At 44.8% G+C, this 18,200-nt stretch overlaps 1 protein-coding gene across 10 annotated transcripts in view; it reads left to right on the forward strand.

Annotated features, from left to right (window-relative positions):
- The window catches only part of LDB2 (LIM domain binding 2), a 329,166-nt gene that overhangs the window by 306,510 nt on the left and 4,456 nt on the right, over positions 1-18,200 (forward strand). For 4 of the 10 annotated variants that reach the window (XM_037126831.2, XM_037126834.2, XM_037126830.2 and 1 more), the window contains exons 6-7: positions 12,581-12,704; positions 15,587-15,738. In XM_037126831.2, coding sequence (XP_036982726.1) covers positions 12,581-12,704; positions 15,587-15,738 — 276 coding nt within the window. The remainder of the gene's footprint in view (positions 1-12,580; positions 12,705-15,586; positions 15,739-18,200) is intronic. The other 6 variants (XM_053672491.1, XM_037126836.2, XM_037126828.2 and 3 more) reach the window with 3 other exon arrangements.

Consider the following 18,200-nt stretch of genomic DNA (forward strand, 5'->3'; position numbering starts at 1 on the left):
CCTCTTGGATTTTATCTCCTACTTTTTGCATTCCCTCCACTCCAACCACACTTCTCTCCTTGATGTTTCTTAAAATCCCCAGGACTTCACCCTTGCTTTTTACTCTGCTGCCTAGAATGTTTCACCCCCAAATATCTCACTTCCTAACTTCCTCTAAGATTAGTTTTGCCAGAATACAAAGTCTGTCCAGAAAAATTCCAGCCATTGTTAATATAACAAGAATGGTTTGCACAACATTGATATAACCTGGCAGCCAAGGGGAGTGGACTGGAATGCACATGTGTGAACAATGACAACTTCACTGTACTAGTCAGTGGGGACAGTAGATGCCACTGAGTGAGCATGTGTACTGTGTGGCCATCACATTCAAAATAACCAAGTGAGTAAATCAACAAATATGCATCAAATTTTGGGTCAAGCTTGAACGTTCCTCCATGGAAACTATTCAGATGATTCAGAAGGCCACAGCTGTGGCAACTGGTGAGTGGCAGCTTCATCACAACAATGCACCCACTTATGCATCCTGTCTCATGTAGCGTTTTTTGGTGAGACATCAAATCACCTGGGTGACTCAGCCCCCCTACAGCCCAGATTTAGTGCTCTGTGACATATGGCTTTTCCCAAAACTAAAATCACCTTTGAATGGGAACAGATTTCAGACTGTGGATAAGATTCAGGAAAATACGACAGGGGCAGCTGATGGAGGTTGGGAGAACTGTATGAGGTCCCAAGGTGCCTACTTTGAAGGGGACTGAGGCGTCATTGTCCTATGTACAGTATTTCATGTATCCTGTATCTTGTATGGCTGAATACCTTCTGGACAGACCTTACATATATAATAATTCCTTTAGTAAATTACTATTGATGATATGAAATTCAGGTACAGCTGAGCCTCCCCTATTTTTATTTGCTGAATGTGGTGACCTCAGCAGAGCTTTTACACCAATGTCCCCTTCTGGGTTTTTGTATTAGTTTTCTATTACCAGAAAAATTGCCACAAACTTAGTGTCTTCACACAACACAAATGTAGATCAGAAGTCTGGCAAGGATCTCACTGTGATAAAATCAAGGTGTCGGCAGGGCCCTGTTTCTTTCTGGGGGCTGCAGGGGAACAGCTATCCTCTTGCCTTTTCCAGCTCTGGGGGCCACCTCGTTCCTTGGCTCCTAGCCATCTCCCATCCTCAGAGCCAGCAAGGTCAGGCCCGGTCCTCAGGGGCCGCCTTTCTGACTCTGCTCTCGGATTCCCAACCACTTTTGAAGACTCTTGTGACTGTCCCGCTTCCCGCTGGTTCATCCAGGCTAATCTCTCCATCTCCGGGTCAGCTGAATAGCCACGTTCATTCCCTCTGCCGTGTAAGCTGGCATATTCACAGATTAGCAGAATGAGGGCACCGTCTACACAGAGCCATTAAGCTTCCTCAGGCAGTGACTATAGCCAAAGTATCCAGATTCTCCACTCCCAACGTTTCATATCTCCTTCCCTGCTTTCCTTGTTCTCTTTGGTACTCATCACTAACATCTATCTTGTGGTTATTTAATTTTTCCTATCTATCTCCTTTGCTAGAATGTAGTTCGATGAGAGAAGTGATTTTCTTTATTTTTCTTTACAGCATCCCAAACCTAGAACAAACACAGGGCACATACTACACATTCAATAAATATGTTGAATGAGTGATTGAACAAGTGAGTAAATCCCCATTTCTGCCAACTCCATTTCCATAAAGCATTGCCTTTATCAACATGAATCCTGCTTTTCGCTTCTACCCAGTCTCACTTCTGTCCCCGGGAAGGGAAATGGCTGCCGATGGGAGGTTCCACAGGCACGCAGTGATCGGGCCTCCGGGAGAGCTCGAGCAGCTGAGCGCTCCATTACTGAGAAATCACTCCTTCCTCTGTGTCACTGTGGAGCTGGAGGGCCATTGCCTGGCAGAAGCTCCCCGGAAGCAGGCAGGCAGGCCTTCCAAGTGCAGCCACGCACCGGGGGCCCAGGGCCAAGGAGGACAAGTCCATATCCCCACACTGACCGTAGCTCAGAAATCCTCCCAAACAGCAGCCAGGGGGGTGCTGGCCCCAAGCCCGGAACACGGTGCTGTCTCTAATAGTCCTGTGGGTGTTTACCCCAGGGCAGGAGACAGGCATAACCACGCAGTTAATGTTCAGGAGGGATTATAGCTGCTCCAGCAAGATAGTCATGTTCCTTGGAAACTGTCACTGACGGCTCCCAAGGACCATATCCAAATTCCCTTACTCGCAATAGTAAGATTATAAAGCCCATTTATAAATGCTAGTGTTTAATGTTACCTCACTGCAAATACACAGTCCCTCAGTTCCCAGGGAGAAGTAACCGACACACTAGAAAAGCTACCTGCTTCCAGTGAGGCCCCGCGTGGACAAGTGCTAACATCCCAGTGCTATGATGGACAGCTCTCACGGGCAGCGGGGAGGGAGCTTGCGGAGCAGGGGCAGGATTCTCCATCGCCTGGAGACTCCCAGCAGCCAATGTTTGTCTTTGGGATATCTGGTGCTTTTGTTGAGCCGAGCACATCAAAATGCCAGTGATGCTCTTCTCATGCAGAGGGAACATGGATGAAACAAAAACAGTATGATATTTACCAGATTGCTATTCAGCGTTTATCCCAATGGCCTTTGCAGAGGGCTCCTCATACACAGAATGCTTCTGCCCACACCAGTACCGCTCAGCTATTCCGGGGGACAGAAGCTAAGGCCTAGACAAAGCTGCCCCCTGCCTGCCTCTCCACTATGGCTTGTTCACTAATCCTATTATGTGGCAGTTTCTGATACAATGTTCTCTCTTGCATTCAGATGTGTGCTTCCTCTGCCCAAGATGGCCATCGGTCCTCTGTCCCAGCTGTCCTCTTTTTTCACCTGGCAGTCTCCTAAGGCATCTTTTTAGGTCTCAACTTAAATATCACTTGCTCCTAGCACCCTTTCCTGACACCTCTTGCTCTTCTCCTCTATAATGCAGTCCATTTGGGGTTCTCGTTCAGCACCTGTCTCCCATCCAGACAGTCAGTTCCAAGGGAGAGAAGCCGTGTGTGCCATATTCAGTATCACATTCCTGGTACCCAGGTTGCTACAGTTATGAAGTGGATGAAGCAAGAGCTGATCCATTTTCTGCTCTCTATTCACCTATTTGGGTTTGTTTCCACTCTATCATAGTCGTATATTCAAGCATTTACTCGTTCCACAAACATTAGATCCTTTGTTTGGTACTGAGCAATATTAAAAATAATAAAATAGTAAAATAAAATAACAGAATGACACAGCCTAGCCCTTCCGTTCTTTCTAGTCTAGTGGGGAAACTATGATCATTTTCTGTGTCAGTTTATCTAAGCTACTGTCTTAGTCAGCTCGGGCTGCTGTAACAAAAAAACCACAGACTGGGTAGCTCAAACAACAGAGACTCATTTCTCACGGTTGACTGGGGAGCCCAGAATCTGTGTGTTTGTTGATTGGGTTGCTGGGGAGGGCTCTCTCCCTGCAAAGTCCTTGCAGATGGCTGCCCCCCTCCTGTACCCTCACATGGTCTCTCCTCCGTGCACACACAGGGGAGAGAGAAATTTCTGATGTCTCTTCCTCCTACAAGGCCACCGATCTGGCAGATTAGGACGCTACCCTAGATGACTTTATATAACCTTAATTACCTCCCACATGCCCTATCTCCAAATACAGTCACATTGGGGGGTCTGGGACTGTGGGGGTGGGCACAGTTCAGTTCATAGCAGTTATAGCACCAGTTATTCAAATGCTAATACTAATCTAGGTTTTTCTGTGAGGGTGTTTTGTAAATGTAAACTTCAGCCAATCAAAGTTCTTAATAGCAAAACTGGATTTTCCAGAAAAGAGGAAATTCAGCCTCAAGACTCAAGCATTTCTCCTGCCTGAGTTTTCAGCCATGGAAGCTCAATGGCCATCAGACGTGCTAGTTCGTACAATCACATGAGCCAGTTTTCCTTCATACGCTTGTCCACAGACACACGTATCCGGTCGGCTCTGTCTCTGTAGTGAACCCTGACTCATGCGGTAACGTGCACTAATGTAAAGGCAAGGTCTGCAGGAGGCCACTCCATAATTCTGACCCACCAGCCTTCGTTTTCAGGGTCTGACTTCATCTGAAGTCACAGTTGGCCAGTTTTGAAAATGCATCTGAAATTTGCTTATCGCCGCCTAGCTGAGAGCGTTCGTTAGACGTGTGTTAATGATTGTGAGGTATTTCCAGGCAGGTGTTTCCTCTTCCGCTGGAAGCACTTCAGCTCCTGTGCCCTGGAACCGAGGGAGGCTGACGGAACACGTGGGCAGGGTGTCTGAGGCAGTGGCCCGGCCGTCAGAACAAGTTATTTACAGGAAAGGCATCGTGACCAAACATTTTAGATATCAATTATATCAGCAAAATCTAATTCTTAGGCAGGAAACATTCACACCATTTTAACAGGTACGTCCTGACGAGTTTCCAGATGTCTCCCATGACGCCCCTGCCCCTGGGCTTGGTTACGCCCCTGTCGTAACAAACACGTAGGGAGTACTTGCTCACATGAAGACCTAGGTGCATCTCTAAGCAGAGTTTCCATTTCTCCCAGAAGCCCACTTAGTCAGGTATTGTTGTTATCTCAGCTTTCCTGGTGGAGAAACTCAAACCCCGAGAGGCCGAGTAACTTGTCCAAGTTCCAGCAGTTAGTTATTAAGCAGCTGGAATTTGAACCCAAGCCTAATTTCTGTGCTTAACCACTGTATATGATGCTTCCATGCATCAAAGTCCTTGATTCTTTCAATGTTGCCTAATGTCTCTATAAATCAGAGTTCCAATCAGAGTCTATCTAGGAAAACTAAACCCACACCAGGCAATTTAATAGAGGAAATTTAATGTGGCGAAGTACTCACAAAAGGGATGGAGCTAGAGAAGCAACCAGGGGAAGCTGAGGCCATTCTCAGGGCAAAAGGCAGAAGGGGTCACTGTCAGGCCACCTGATATTGAAGATGGGACCATAGTGGATCTGTAGTGACAGCTGTTGGAGGGGTCATCTGAACCACACAGAGGACAAAAGCTACCCCTTACTTATTTCTTTACCTGTGTAGTAGGTTGAACTGAGTCCTGCAAAAATTCATGTTTACCTGAAACCTCAGGACGTCTTTAGAGAAGAGGAGAGAAGACAGACAAAGGGAAAAGGTTATGTGAAGATGGAGGCGGAGATTCGAGGGACACGGATATAAGCCAAGGAACCCTGAAGACAGCTGGAGCCACCAGAAGCTGGAAAAGGCCAGCAGGGGCCCTTTCCTAGAGCCTTCGGAGGGAGCATGGGCCTGCCAAAGCCCTGATTTCCGATCTCTAGTGACAACACCTGGTGTAGAGTATTTTGCTTTGGCAGCCCTAGCAAACTAACTCAACCCACTTTCCCCGTCTTCCCCAGTGCCTCCGACTGGCCAAACCTTGTCCAAAGCCATCTGGCCAAAAGTTGGAAAACAGTGTGGGGAGTCTGTACCCTGCCATACAGAGCTGGGAATGAGGGTCCAAGGGTAAGTAGGCAAATAACCAAGCACTGTGGAAGGCGTGCCTGTACTGAATGACACCACATAGAATCGAGTCCATGGGGTCAAAAGAAAAGACAGAGGACTTCAGGAACCTTGGACTGTCTCTTTATGGGCCTGCCTGGGGCAGCAGAAACCCTGAACTTGGGTAGTCTGATGGGGTCCCGGTAGGTCAGAAAAGCAGCCAGTGACCTCACCGGTCATGTATAGGCGTCCTACAAAGTCGAGATCGAGTCATAGCTATTGGAATACGCGTGCGTGGCCTGCTGGGTCTAGAAGGAAGACGGTCCCTCCAACACCTGAGGTGCAGCTGCTGTGCTCTCCTCTCTCTGGCTTGGATGTGATAACTTCTCCAACAAATCAATTTACAAAACAATTGAGAACAGGCAAAGGCTCCCCTGGTTGAATCTTCAGATAAAAAAGAGGGTGTTTTGAATTTGACAACCAATCTTCCTTTAATCCTATCAGGAAATAAACCCAAATCACAATCTGACGTTTAGGAATTGCACGGCTTCTCAGAGGAAGTATTTCCATCTCTTCCTTGTGTTTCACCCTCTGAGACTTCAGTGGGTTTTACTCTTGTCATTCACCGTTATCTGTTTCTAGATGGGATTATCTGCTTGTTATGTTCTCTTTTCCTTTTAGATTCCTTTTAGATTTCCTTTCAGATATGTGTTCTATTGTTCTATTGTTTTAATATAAAATCTCTTTTGGTGATGTGTTTCTTGGTTAGGAGAGACTCCTTCACCCTTAGGTAAGAGTTTGTTTCTTAATCACTTCTACTTTCTGATTTCTTTCTAATTCGTATTTAGGCACAGGAGTAAGTTACCAGAGGAAAATAAGACTGTGGCGTGTGAATTTAAATATTTTGTATTGATCACTGAATCTAAAAATGGATACTATCTGGGACAGTAGCTACTAAAAACCCATGTACCATTGGCCTGATTACCATCCCTCAGAGCAGTGTATACAGTGACCCCCTAAGTCTCAACAAGATCAAGCGATTCACTTCCAAGAGTAGCTAACCAATCACATCACACATTGATCTCCTGGCTCAGTGGGTCACTGATGCAGCCAGTATTTACGATAATACCAAACTCCATTGTCTGAGCACTGACCTTCTTTCAGGCATTGCAGTGAGCATTGGCATATGCTATTTCAAACCTTCAACAATAAGTATCATTAACTCCATTTTACAGATAAGGAAGCTGAGATTCAGAGAGGCTGAAAATCTCGACCAGGAACACGCAGCTACTAAAATAGCAGGCTTGGGAGTTTGAACCCAGGTGAATCTGGTTCCAAAGCCTATACTGCTTCATATAACCCATGTCTCTGTGTGCATATCAATATCATGCAAGGAGCAATACAAAGACAGTGAGAGTCTTTGAACTTGGCATCTCAGCAGCCATTTAACTACTCAAAGGCAGAGAGGGAGAATACAGAGCGTAGGGTTGAAGTCAAACTTGACTGTGAACTTCTTCTCTGCCCTTCCAATGGCTGTACAACCTTGGATACCTCATAATAATCACACTCTTTACTAACAGCTCTGGATGACTTAATAATGGCTTTGAGTCTGTTCCCTCACCTATGGACGTGGGCCAGGGGGTGGTGAGGGTTAATGATTTAATGTATGTCAGGTACATACTCCAGGAGCAGGCATAGGTTAGATATTCCAAGTGATTATTAAGTTACGGCTCAACAAACATTTGAGTCTGCCTAATACCGTGTTAAATAAAAGGGAAACAAAAGTAAATATAACTTGCTGTAGATGAGGAGATGAAACAAGTCCACAGAAAGGGAAATTCCTGATGTGAGTGAAAACATGGGGGTGCGTGGAGATTAGTAATGAGAGCTATAGAAACAAGAGTCCCTCGTGGGTGGGGGTGGTCAGAGACAGGTGAGATTTGGGCTGGACCTTGGAGGACATTGGTGGTTATCTTGGCGAGACTCAGATGTGGTTTGCAGACTTGCTCTAAAATGGAAATCGTCTACAGTTTTGAACACGGTGTCCAGTCCACCTGACATTTTTTTTGACACAACAGTTTCTCAGTGAAGGAGGCCGTGAACTGGCTTGCATTCTGCCTCACTCTCCTTTTCCTGCCAGTTTGCAGACACCTTCTAAGAGCAGTATTGCCTTTGAACCAGAGGGCAGTGACCTTTCTTTGAATGACCAGATAGTAAATGTTTTGGGGTTTCTGGGACATGTAGAGTCTAGCAAGTATTTAACCCAGGCATTATAACAAAAACGCGGCTTTGACAATACATAAACATGGCCACACTTAGCTCACAGCCCATTCCTTGCCACCCCTTGGTTAAGGCGACTGGGAAGGAGGGAGGAAAGTCTTCTAGGCAAGAAGAACAACACGAGCAAAGGGTCAAGCTGGTATTGATGTGGAAACCCTGGGCAAGCCTATGGACAAAGAATAGGTGCTTCAAGCTCAGGGGATGTAATCCATCATTCTAAAAAGGTGGAATTAAAATTTTGGTGGTAGACTAGTCCTAGGTTTGGGATTTAGCCAAAGGCCAAGCCCAGAGTATTGCTTTTTAGGCAAGAGCAAACTCCAACAGGCACCACCTAGTCTTGGGCTCAGGCAAGGAGGTGAGCAAGAAGAATGAGTGTGAGTATACAGCTAAGGAGAGTCCAGTTTCTCCAGGAGAACTGTCGGATAAAAGCAAAGCAAAGCAAAACTGTCTGCATTTGCTAAGCCCTTTGTTTCTATGAAAAGGCGGGCATCCTGGGACTGAGGTAAGATCTCCCAGCCTACACAGGACATGTAGTAATTGGGTACATACATGTGCATTTGTGCAAAGCATTCTGCACAGAGGAGGCAATCAATTATTTATCAAATGGACAAATTCATTACCTCTAAACCCACAGAACAATGCCTAATTTGTCTGCCATTAGCAAATGACGCCTTGCTATTAATCTGGCCAAGATATCTATTATCCATCCATCCATCCACCGCATTCAGCAAGTCACTGTTGTAGGTACTGATTTTGGCTCCACACCCAAAGAGTAAATGCTGAAGCCAGAATTTTAGAGAGAAGAAATGAGAAGCACAGGGGGAGCAAGCCCAGCCTAAAACTCTCACAAAGTCTGCAAAAAAGGCACTGTGGGAAATTTGCTAGGATGGGTGATGGCTTTCGGGGTTCCTGACTAGACCTGGCAGGGACTCTACATCTAGGGGCTTCATATCAAAGAGGTCAGGGCTTGCTGGCTCCTACCACCCTGGGATTCCTGCTCTTGTCCTCCACCCACCCCAGGAAGAGACCAAAGTGAACCGCAGCCCTGCACAGAGGCTGCTGTGGATGCTGCTGACTTAGTCTGTGGACTTTCTTTTCAGGAAAAGGGACTGGTCCATGGGATCTTTGCAGATAAAATTGTTCTTCAAAATCAAAGGATGCTATGTTTTTATGTTTAGTTCCATTTATATGTGTTTGAGTGATGTGTGGATATGTGTGTCTTGGGGAAAAGGCATGTATATTGTAGGCTGGTTCATGCTTATGACTAACCAGGGGCTCTCTACCTGCATACGTCTATGCATGGAGCTATAAAAGGATTTATAAACCTCCAGATTTGTACAAAACTGGAAAGACAGGCTGCAGAGCCTTCACGAGATTCTCAAGCGGGGCTGAGACCTCTGGGAGACCATAAATCCTGGCTCCAGAAGGACTTGGCTGGAAACTGGGGGAACCCACTCACTCCACAAGCCTCCTTCCTAATCTCGCTTTGTAATACCTGGACCTGGGCTGTTGCCAGGTGCTCTGGCTTGGTTACCAAGGAGGCAGGCTCTTGTCTGAGCAAGTTCTGCCACCTACAGCACGCAGCCCAGCAAAGCCACCAGGCTCCACAGCAGAAAGCTGAAGTGTGTTTGCATGAGTGAGTCCGGGGAGCGCTGCCTTCCCAGCCCAGAGCCCTCCACTGGAAGAAGACAACTGGGACTCCTGATTAGTATTCAGAGATGTAAATTCCTCTGGGCTAGGTTACAGAACTGGGGAGATATTTTTACATTAAAGGAGAATAGAGAAATCCTGGGGATTAGCACCTGAAAAGGGTTGCCCAAAACCCAGAGAGGAAAGGCAATGGGAAAAAGCAAGATAATGAGCTCGTGGGTTCTCACAATAAATGTGACTCTCCCATTTCCTAGTGTGTTCAGTGCCCTTCCGTACAAATGGGTCATTTTCGCCATGTAACTTGTAATATAATGAACATTTGCTTCAGAAATGTGTGATTTCCTGAGATGGGTGAAGGGTAAACACAAGGTAGTTTTCTTAGTGTGCTTAGGTCATTTTGAAGGGAGCGGAACACTTTTTGAGACACAGATTCTTAGTCTCAGCATTGTGCCTCCAGTCCCTCACGGAGGGCCTAACAGCTGGGAGGAAGTTTGGTGAATGCTTTTGATCAAAAGTAATAAAAATGTGGTTTCTTTCGCAATCAGCACTGTGCCTGCGAATACATAATCATAACGTCTACCAGTGGTTAGATACATTATCCCAAATTCTCACAACAATATCAAAATGGGTGTTGTTCTGCTAACGAACTGACCCCTGGCATGAATGAGTGGCTTACATGATGACACACACCTAATGACAATGACAAAAACTCAGCTTCTGAGTCCGCACTTGTTCCACTCCTGCATGCACTTTATATTGATGCTAAGCTCATTTCTCAAGAAAGAGACTAGTGGTTTGAAAACCTTTTTAACTTTATTTTCATTCTAAAAATACGTTTTCCTGGTCCTTAGAATTTCTCTGAAAATTTCCTGCTCTTCTAGCTTAGATGCAAATGCTGTCTGACCCTCTCTGAATCCAGGAGTTGTTCTTCTTGGACAGGTAACCCATTCCTAGCTCAGTTTGTAGACGTGGCTGTGCAATCCTTCACTCTGATCCCAGCCTCGGTGGCTGGGGAGGGCTGCAGGTGCCCTGTACCTTGCACACATTTTGATTCTGGAGAGGGATTCTTAATAGAGAAAACCACGCAGAATCTTCACAGATGTAATTGCACAGTAATCCACCCTCTTTCACAGCTTTTCCCTTATTAACTATTGCAGCTTCAAAAAGGAGTCCACAGTAAGCGAGGAGATAGACAAGAGTGAGGGGATGTATCCTAACTATTCCAGAGCTCACAACTATGCAGCTTCGCTAGGAGGGTTGGGTGACTTTGTCTCTTTGGCTCATGCTGGGCTGGGGTTGGTCGGGCTTGGAAACCTTGCTCTCTTCTTCCAGAGAAACTGCAAATGGAAGAAGATTACAGCTGGTCCTAAAATGGGGTTAGTGGTTTTGGCAAAGGTTAGGTCATCAGTAGGTAAAAATGGCTGAGGGATTTTTCTAGGTGAAGGTGATCTTGATTATCACAGGTGGAGCTGAGAGAAGAAGAAAGGTGTGGAAAGGGGAGGGGCTTAGAATAGAATGAAATATGTGTTGAAAACCATGGGATTTGTGCATGTCTTACTGTTGTATTCATCTATTATAAAGCCTATCATGTATACGGCAGTGGACCTCAAGCATTAATAGTGCTTGTCAGAATTAGTTGGGAATATGGTTTTTAAAATGCAAGTCCCACCTCCAGACCCCATGAAACAGAAAGGGCAGAGCCTGGGAGTCTGCATTTTAATAACCAGCTCATTTCGTTTTTATGGAAATGTTCCTTGAAGCATACTTTGAGGAACATTGGCATAGGAAGATCCTCCAGTCTTTCTAAGAATCACTCCTTAAATGAATCCATTCATTCGAGCCAAACCCAGGAACACAGAGATAAAAGGTACACTCTTGGCATTCAAGGATTTCAAGGTCAAGTGGAAGATGTTGACAGACCTGGAAGAAGATGATTACAAAGTATGAATGTGTAAGTTTGTAGAGCAGAAGGGGCCAGGTGCTGTGAGAGAACTATAGAGAGGCACCCAACTCAGCCTGCACAGGGAGGAAGGCGTCACAGAAGAAGCAACTTTGCATTCAAGGTTAAGCAGGCATAAGCCAGGAAGAGGGGAAGAATGAATGCCAGCAAGAGGGGACCCAGCAGACAAAAAGCAATGGGGCCTGTAGAATAAATAGTGTTCAAGGTGCAAAACAGCAGAAGGGAAGGGGGTAGAGAAGGGCTGATGAGGGTGGAGATTGCACCTCTGCCTTTCACAAAATGACATTCTTCCACCTGGGAAGGTGCATTGCCAGTGTTGGTGTCAGATTGCAATGGATGCCTCTTTCCAGGTTGTGGTCTTTGTCCTCTTAGATACTCTCAGTGCAGCAGTATCCTGATGAGCTTCTACTGGGGAGGAATTGAGAAAGCCCACGGCAATTTGAATGGATTTGCCTTCTTGTTCCATTCATTAACCTTTGTCATCAAAGTAAAGCTGAACTTTGGACTAAAGTAAAGCTGAAAAAAATCTAACCAAAGGCGGGAGGCAGGTGGCCACGTGCAGAACCACAGAGAACGCTCTCACACTGAACGCCAGCGTGTTATATGCATTATAATCATGTGTAAAATACAAGTGAGGGTATGAAGGAGATTAAAGCATTCGGCAAGAGTCAGGATCAAAAAAGTACCTGTTGTTACCACTTGGTGCTCCCAGGTTTCAAAGATGGCTTTCAGTGCTTCAGAATCTACATAAACTAGCATTGTAACTCACAGTGGGTGGTTTTACAAACAGAACAACAGCAGAACCCGGCGTGGAAATCAGAGCATGCTGCGTTGCGCTGCAGAGAGCTTTTTTCTTTAACCAGAGAGTCATTTGATTTCAGAACAGAGCTGCACATGTCCACCCAACAGGCTGGACAGACTGTGCGTGTGTGTGTGTGTGTGTGTGTGTGTGTGTGTGAAATGCATTCAGCTATAATGTGGTATTATAAATGACAGCACATTAAGTGGGTTTTGTCAAATGTTGGTAATATTTCTTTTCTAAACTTGTACAGAGAAAAATAAAACCAGGGGAGAAAAAGAAAAATACCCTTAAGCTTCCTAATTGATTCCAGCTGTTCACATTATTTATTGCAAATAATATTATCAAGTAGTGAAACCCCCACGCCTTTGAACTTCTTGCAGTTGTGTGTAATACTGGAGCCAATGCAGGAACTGATGTCAAGACATAAAACTTACAACCTCAGTCCACGAGACTGCCTGAAGACCTGCTTGTTTCAGAAGTGGCAGCGGATGGTGGCCCCACCAGGTACGACCTTGTCCTACACTCTCATTCTGACCACGTCTTCTGACGCTTCTTCTGGGGTGAGGTGACATGAAAGGGAAGAGAGTGATCCCAAATGTCTCAGGAAAAGGAGTTTACTGGGGAGATTCTGGCCATGATTTTGGACTTAGAGACACTGAAGTTGCAAAGAGCAAACATGCTTAGGAGTCGTCTACCATCTCCTCACGTGCCAGGTTAGAACGTGAAACCAGAGAGGTGAAGTGATTGCTTTAATGTTACTGAGGACATCTTGGGCAAGGCTGAAATCAGATCCCAGGTTTCCTGTCTCTCAGTTCAATCATTGTTCCACTGGACAAGACTGCTGGCTTCTCATGGCCCAGTGTCCTTTTGTTTCTTTTTAAATGAAATGATAGAAATTTTAAAAATGCAGGGAGGTTGGGAGGGAGGAAAGAAGAAGAAAAGGAGGGAGGGAGGGAGGGAGGGAGGGAGGGAGGGAGGGACACCTTCTGTATCTATGTTTTAAGATATAGAATATCAAAGGGTATTCTGATCATGAAGAGAAAACATAAAAGATTCCACTCCCCCACTTCCCTAGAATGTAGTGTAGATACTAAAGTCTCCTGTGAGGTTCTGAAATTACTGCTTCTAGTCATCACTAATTGTCTTTCTCTCTAATACATTTTCACTCCTAGGCTTGTGTTGAGATTCACTGATTATAAAAGCAAAATGTATCTCTTCACTAAAAATTATCTTTAAAGAGTAATTATTAACACAAGGCATATAGCTTTCTGAATCACAAAATATAATGATTACCTTCCACTGGTAATTGGCCAGCAGTTTTATATGAAATGAACACAGCAGATATAATTATGTACATATTTAGAAAGCTGAGGAAATGAGCATTATTCTCAGAGAATAGTTGTATCCCCATCTTAGGAGAATATTACAAATTTAGGACATTTAAAAATATATATTATTATAGAGTTAAGTTGGCCTCATTTTCTCTTTTAATATCAGTAAGCTTTTATGGAAAAAATTGTACACACTTAATGTCTTAAGCACCTACATTTTCTAAAATTGCATATATAACTCATACATTATTCATTCATCAGTCACTTATTCAACAAATATTTATTGAGCCCCTACTAGGTGCCAGGCACTGCACCAGCCAACCACAGGGAGTAAAAGTCACAGCCCCAACCCTCACAGACCCTCCATTCTCTTACTGAATCCTCACAATAAAATCTCAGTAGCTCTTTGTTGCTATTCCCACTGTGTATCATGGGGCCTGATGATTAACTTTGCCAATATCAGTTTCATAACTAATCAGTGAAGGAGGCCTGTGTCACAATAGCTTCTATGTCTACCCAGTTCATGATTCGATTACTATAGCTACCTATTTTCAATGGATGTAATCCAGAGTATGCAATTTAGGTGTATTTCCCAAAATTTTATGAAGAAAGTATAGCTATCAAGAAAAGTATCAGATTTCAATGATTGAAGTCCAAGGAAAAAAAGATGCTTGTCAGAGGAGACCTGGGGATTTGCTTGGCTTTGGAATGTGCCACTCGACTCTTCTCTAAGCCCATGAGCTGGAGCAACTCTATTCCTTTGTTGCCGTAACTTTCAGAAAGAAACACCCATAATTCTCTATGAATAGGGATACTGGGCCTTTTGATGAAACTGTTTCAACATGAGACAAAATATTTCTGAACGAAGAAATGATATATAATTAGAAACATAATTCTCTTCTTCATCAAGTAGAAGAATAACTTGGTAGAGTAAGTGATCTTTGACATGAGCCTACAAGGATGCTTGCCCCTTCATCCATCCGAAAGTGATACAAGGCCCTCTCGCCCAGGTTCCCTACGGCCCTGGCCCATCTTCTCTCTACCAGAGCTGACTCTACAGTAGGGTTAGCAAAAAGGATGGTCTTACCTGCCATTTTCAACTTATTTAGTAACTGCCTGGAAAAGGCTTCTGAAGACTTCTCATTTACAAGGCAGAGGTTATACTCTTTTCTAATTAATAAGAGCTGCTATGAACGTAAAATAATTATGACATAGAAAACATTAAAAACAGAAAATAAGAACATGGAAACACTGAGCATTGCTCAATACATAATTACCATGAGTCCCTGTATTTTCATTAAGATGCTACCCATCCTTCAGGTGCAAAATATTTCTATTTCTACATAGGTCTTTCTTGAAAAGGTCTTGCTTCCCTTTATTAATATGCTAGTTGTAACATACTAAGTCCTTTTTTTTCAGGAATTTTGAAATTAATAGTATTCTTGTAATATCACGGTCTAACCATGGAATTTGGGAACAGCTTGGGACTCCCTAAATTTCGCATTCACAGCTGGTAGTCCTGGCACTTTTCTTTTTACTTGAGTGTTTCAAGGTAAAATAGTGCTGAGCTGCAATATAACACTTGACCAGTAGGTGCTGCTGTTACACAGTGGCTCACTAAATTTCTACTTTCTCCCACACTTAGGGATCCCAGAACTCTTCTTTTAAAGGTTACAAAGCAAAGATAAACCAGAGGAAAAAAAATGTTTTCCAAAATTTGGTAATACTAATAATCCTTTTAATTCAACTATGAAAGTGGCATTTGCAGCTCACTCCTAACTAAAATATATTAATAGATTACAGCCATGTATATGAAATTAGAAATAACAATTCAATGCAAATCATTTTCTTTAGATGCAAAGGAAAAGAGTTGTGCACATTTTATGCTAAAACTCGGCCAACAGCTGTCTCCTTTCATTTGTTTTGAAAAGTGAAAAAAAAATAGAAAAGATGTAAAGAGTCTACTCCTTTTCATTTACAAACACAGCTGCGGAGGACAGCGTCTAGGGGTCACCCTGGACCTGATCCTCCCTCCATTTTCTGTCCGTATTGCAGCAGAACCCACAAGGCAACCGACAACAAAACGGAGGAAAAGGAAAAACTCCACCAGCAGCACGTCCAACAGCAGCGCCGGGAACACCGCCAACAGTACTGGGAGCAAGAAGAAGACGCCGGCGGCCAACCTGAGTCTGTCCAGTCAGGTACCTGTAAGTCTCGCTTTCCTTTTAGGCCTGAAATCCTTCCTTTGCCTGTCTTCCAGTTCCAAGGGGCCCACATTCAAATGTCTATTAGCTGAAATGCATTCTGGGCATCTGGGGGTGGGGGAGGGAAAGGCTGGGCTGAACTCTGACCCGGAAACTTTCCCCTGCAAACTGGAACTGGGAGTACGAGGGGTCTGTGCTACAATGGGACCTGAATTAACAAGCCACCAGAGTCACAGACAGGAGATATGTCACTTCAGGTTTAATTAAAATATCACTGAGCAGTGTGCCTGGTGGCATATAAAGGGGCTCCGGGCACCATCACCAGAGACCCTGTGCTCTGCTGGAAACCAGCTCCTGGAGCTCAGGCTTTTTACTGCCATTTGGCTGGGCGTCCCGACTTGGATGTCCCCTCTCATTTTGAGACCTTGGTAATTAATGCGGCCACCAACAGTGCAGCTTAGTGGATTTCACTGTACCCATTTCACTAGCTCAAGGTGGGGGCTAGGTGGGGGCTGGGTGCGGGATGGTGGTGGCGGATCAGCCCCTAATTTGGTCTCCACTCTCTTGAGCTCAACACCCCTGTCTTTCATTTCTGGGTCTTGACAAGGGACATGGCCCTTGGAAGGGGCTTTGTTGAACTCCAAAGCTGACAGCTGAGGGTCGTTCCCAAAGAGTGCAAGCTATCTAGGAACTTTCTTCATTTCCTGTAATTTCCTTTCCAGCTCTGTCCCTTCTGCCTAATCTCTTCCAAATTCCTCAGCCTAGGGTTAGATCATTTATCGCTTTTAAATTTTTATGTTCCTTTAAGCATTTGCTGTCCCTTCTCCGCACCACGATTATGTGTGGTCCTCTGCCTTTGTCCTGTCACCCTTCAGCAGGTATGTGACTGTCCTTTGAATCCTGCCACATTCCTGGTGCTTCATGGACACCCTCCAGACACCATGCCTTCAGACACGTGCCTGTTTCGCACTACTTCCCTCACCCAGTACAAGTTCACCTGGGCCCCTTCCTCACTTCTTTTTCCCACCTGGTCTGTTGTCCTTACTCCACATTCTGAGTGTGCTCCATCTCTTTCCCTGAGAGAATGGACCTTTCTTTCATGGCTGTTCTCCCCTTCTAACTGTGTCCTTCAAACCTGTCCCTCATCCACTCTTCTTTCACCCAGGTCTCTTTGACTAAAACCAACCCCATTGGTACCAAGAATTACCTGGGCCCCTGGGGCTCTGCCATCCTCCACAGACCGAGGGTGGTTTTCATTCATTACAAAGAAAGGGTCATCGAGAGTGGCCAGCCTGTGGGGCAGGTACTACCATTTCACTTTAAGACCACTAGGAATCATAGTCCTTAAGGAATGCCAGTCTCGTCTGGATTCTGAACTGGGCTAGCCCCCCTAAGGAGTCCAGGGAAAAAAATATCAAAGGAGAAAAACAGAGTCTTTTTATTAAGGGACTGAGAAGCTATTCTTGCTCCAGTTAAAATTGGAAAATGCATAGAGAAAAATGGCCTGGTAGAAATCAACCCAAAAGAGTCCACATAAGTAGTCAATGTTTATTCATTTGTCTTAACCTGGAGTTTTAGAAACTCACATTTGGTCGTTCCTGTAATAAATGAGAAAAGTGCATTCCAGAGAATTCTGGCACTGTGACATAGCCCCTTAAAGGCACAGTGGCTGCAAGAATTCAGATCAGTTCCGCAAATGATTTCTGAGCTCCTACTATGCGCCCCACAAGGGCCTATATGTGAAAGGATCTTTTATATATAGATCCTTTGGGTCAGCATCTAACCGAAGGAGAGGAAAGAGGCTCCCTCTCTCCTTCCCACTCAGTCCCCTGGTGTCAGCTCACAGGGTGCAAGACTGAGACAGATCCTGAGGCCTAGACTGGGATTGGTCAGCCATCCATTGGTGATGTCTGCCATGGGTGCAGAACAGCAGCACATGTGTATTTTGATATACCTGCCCTGGTCAGAATCATTTTAATTCAGTTTTAAAGAGCATCTAGTTCATTCTGGTCCATCATGCTCCCATCCTCCAATCCAACAACTGGATCTTAGTGGAAGATACCAGTGTCAAGAGAATTTTTAATGATTTGAGACCCTTTGGACTTTGTGAGAACAAGGCATCCACTGGAAACCAGGATAGAAATTCAACACTATCCCCACACTGTGCAATTAAAGATGTTTTAATTATGTAAAACTTACAGATGGTCAAAAGAGGGAGGGAAGGCAACCAGGTTAGGAAAATGTGCAAATTCTCATTGAATGCGTGTTAAACGATAAGCATTGGCTCGTAGGGATCACGTCTTGTAACCCTGTCCACCGAATTACCAACAATTTTACTGCTTAAATATCCTAGAAATGCCATCTGCAGACATGGCCTCCCTGTCCAAAGGCGTGAACAGAGTCGGCATGCCACCACGACCACAGCCGTGGTCCACGTGGCTGTCGGGGCAGCAGTGGGTGTGTCT

Source organism: Artibeus jamaicensis, unplaced genomic scaffold (assembly GCF_021234435.1).
Source record: "Artibeus jamaicensis isolate MK-2021 breed Jamaican fruit bat unplaced genomic scaffold, CSHL_Jam_final contig_76, whole genome shotgun sequence".
NCBI classification, from domain to species: Eukaryota; Metazoa; Chordata; class Mammalia; order Chiroptera; family Phyllostomidae; genus Artibeus; species Artibeus jamaicensis.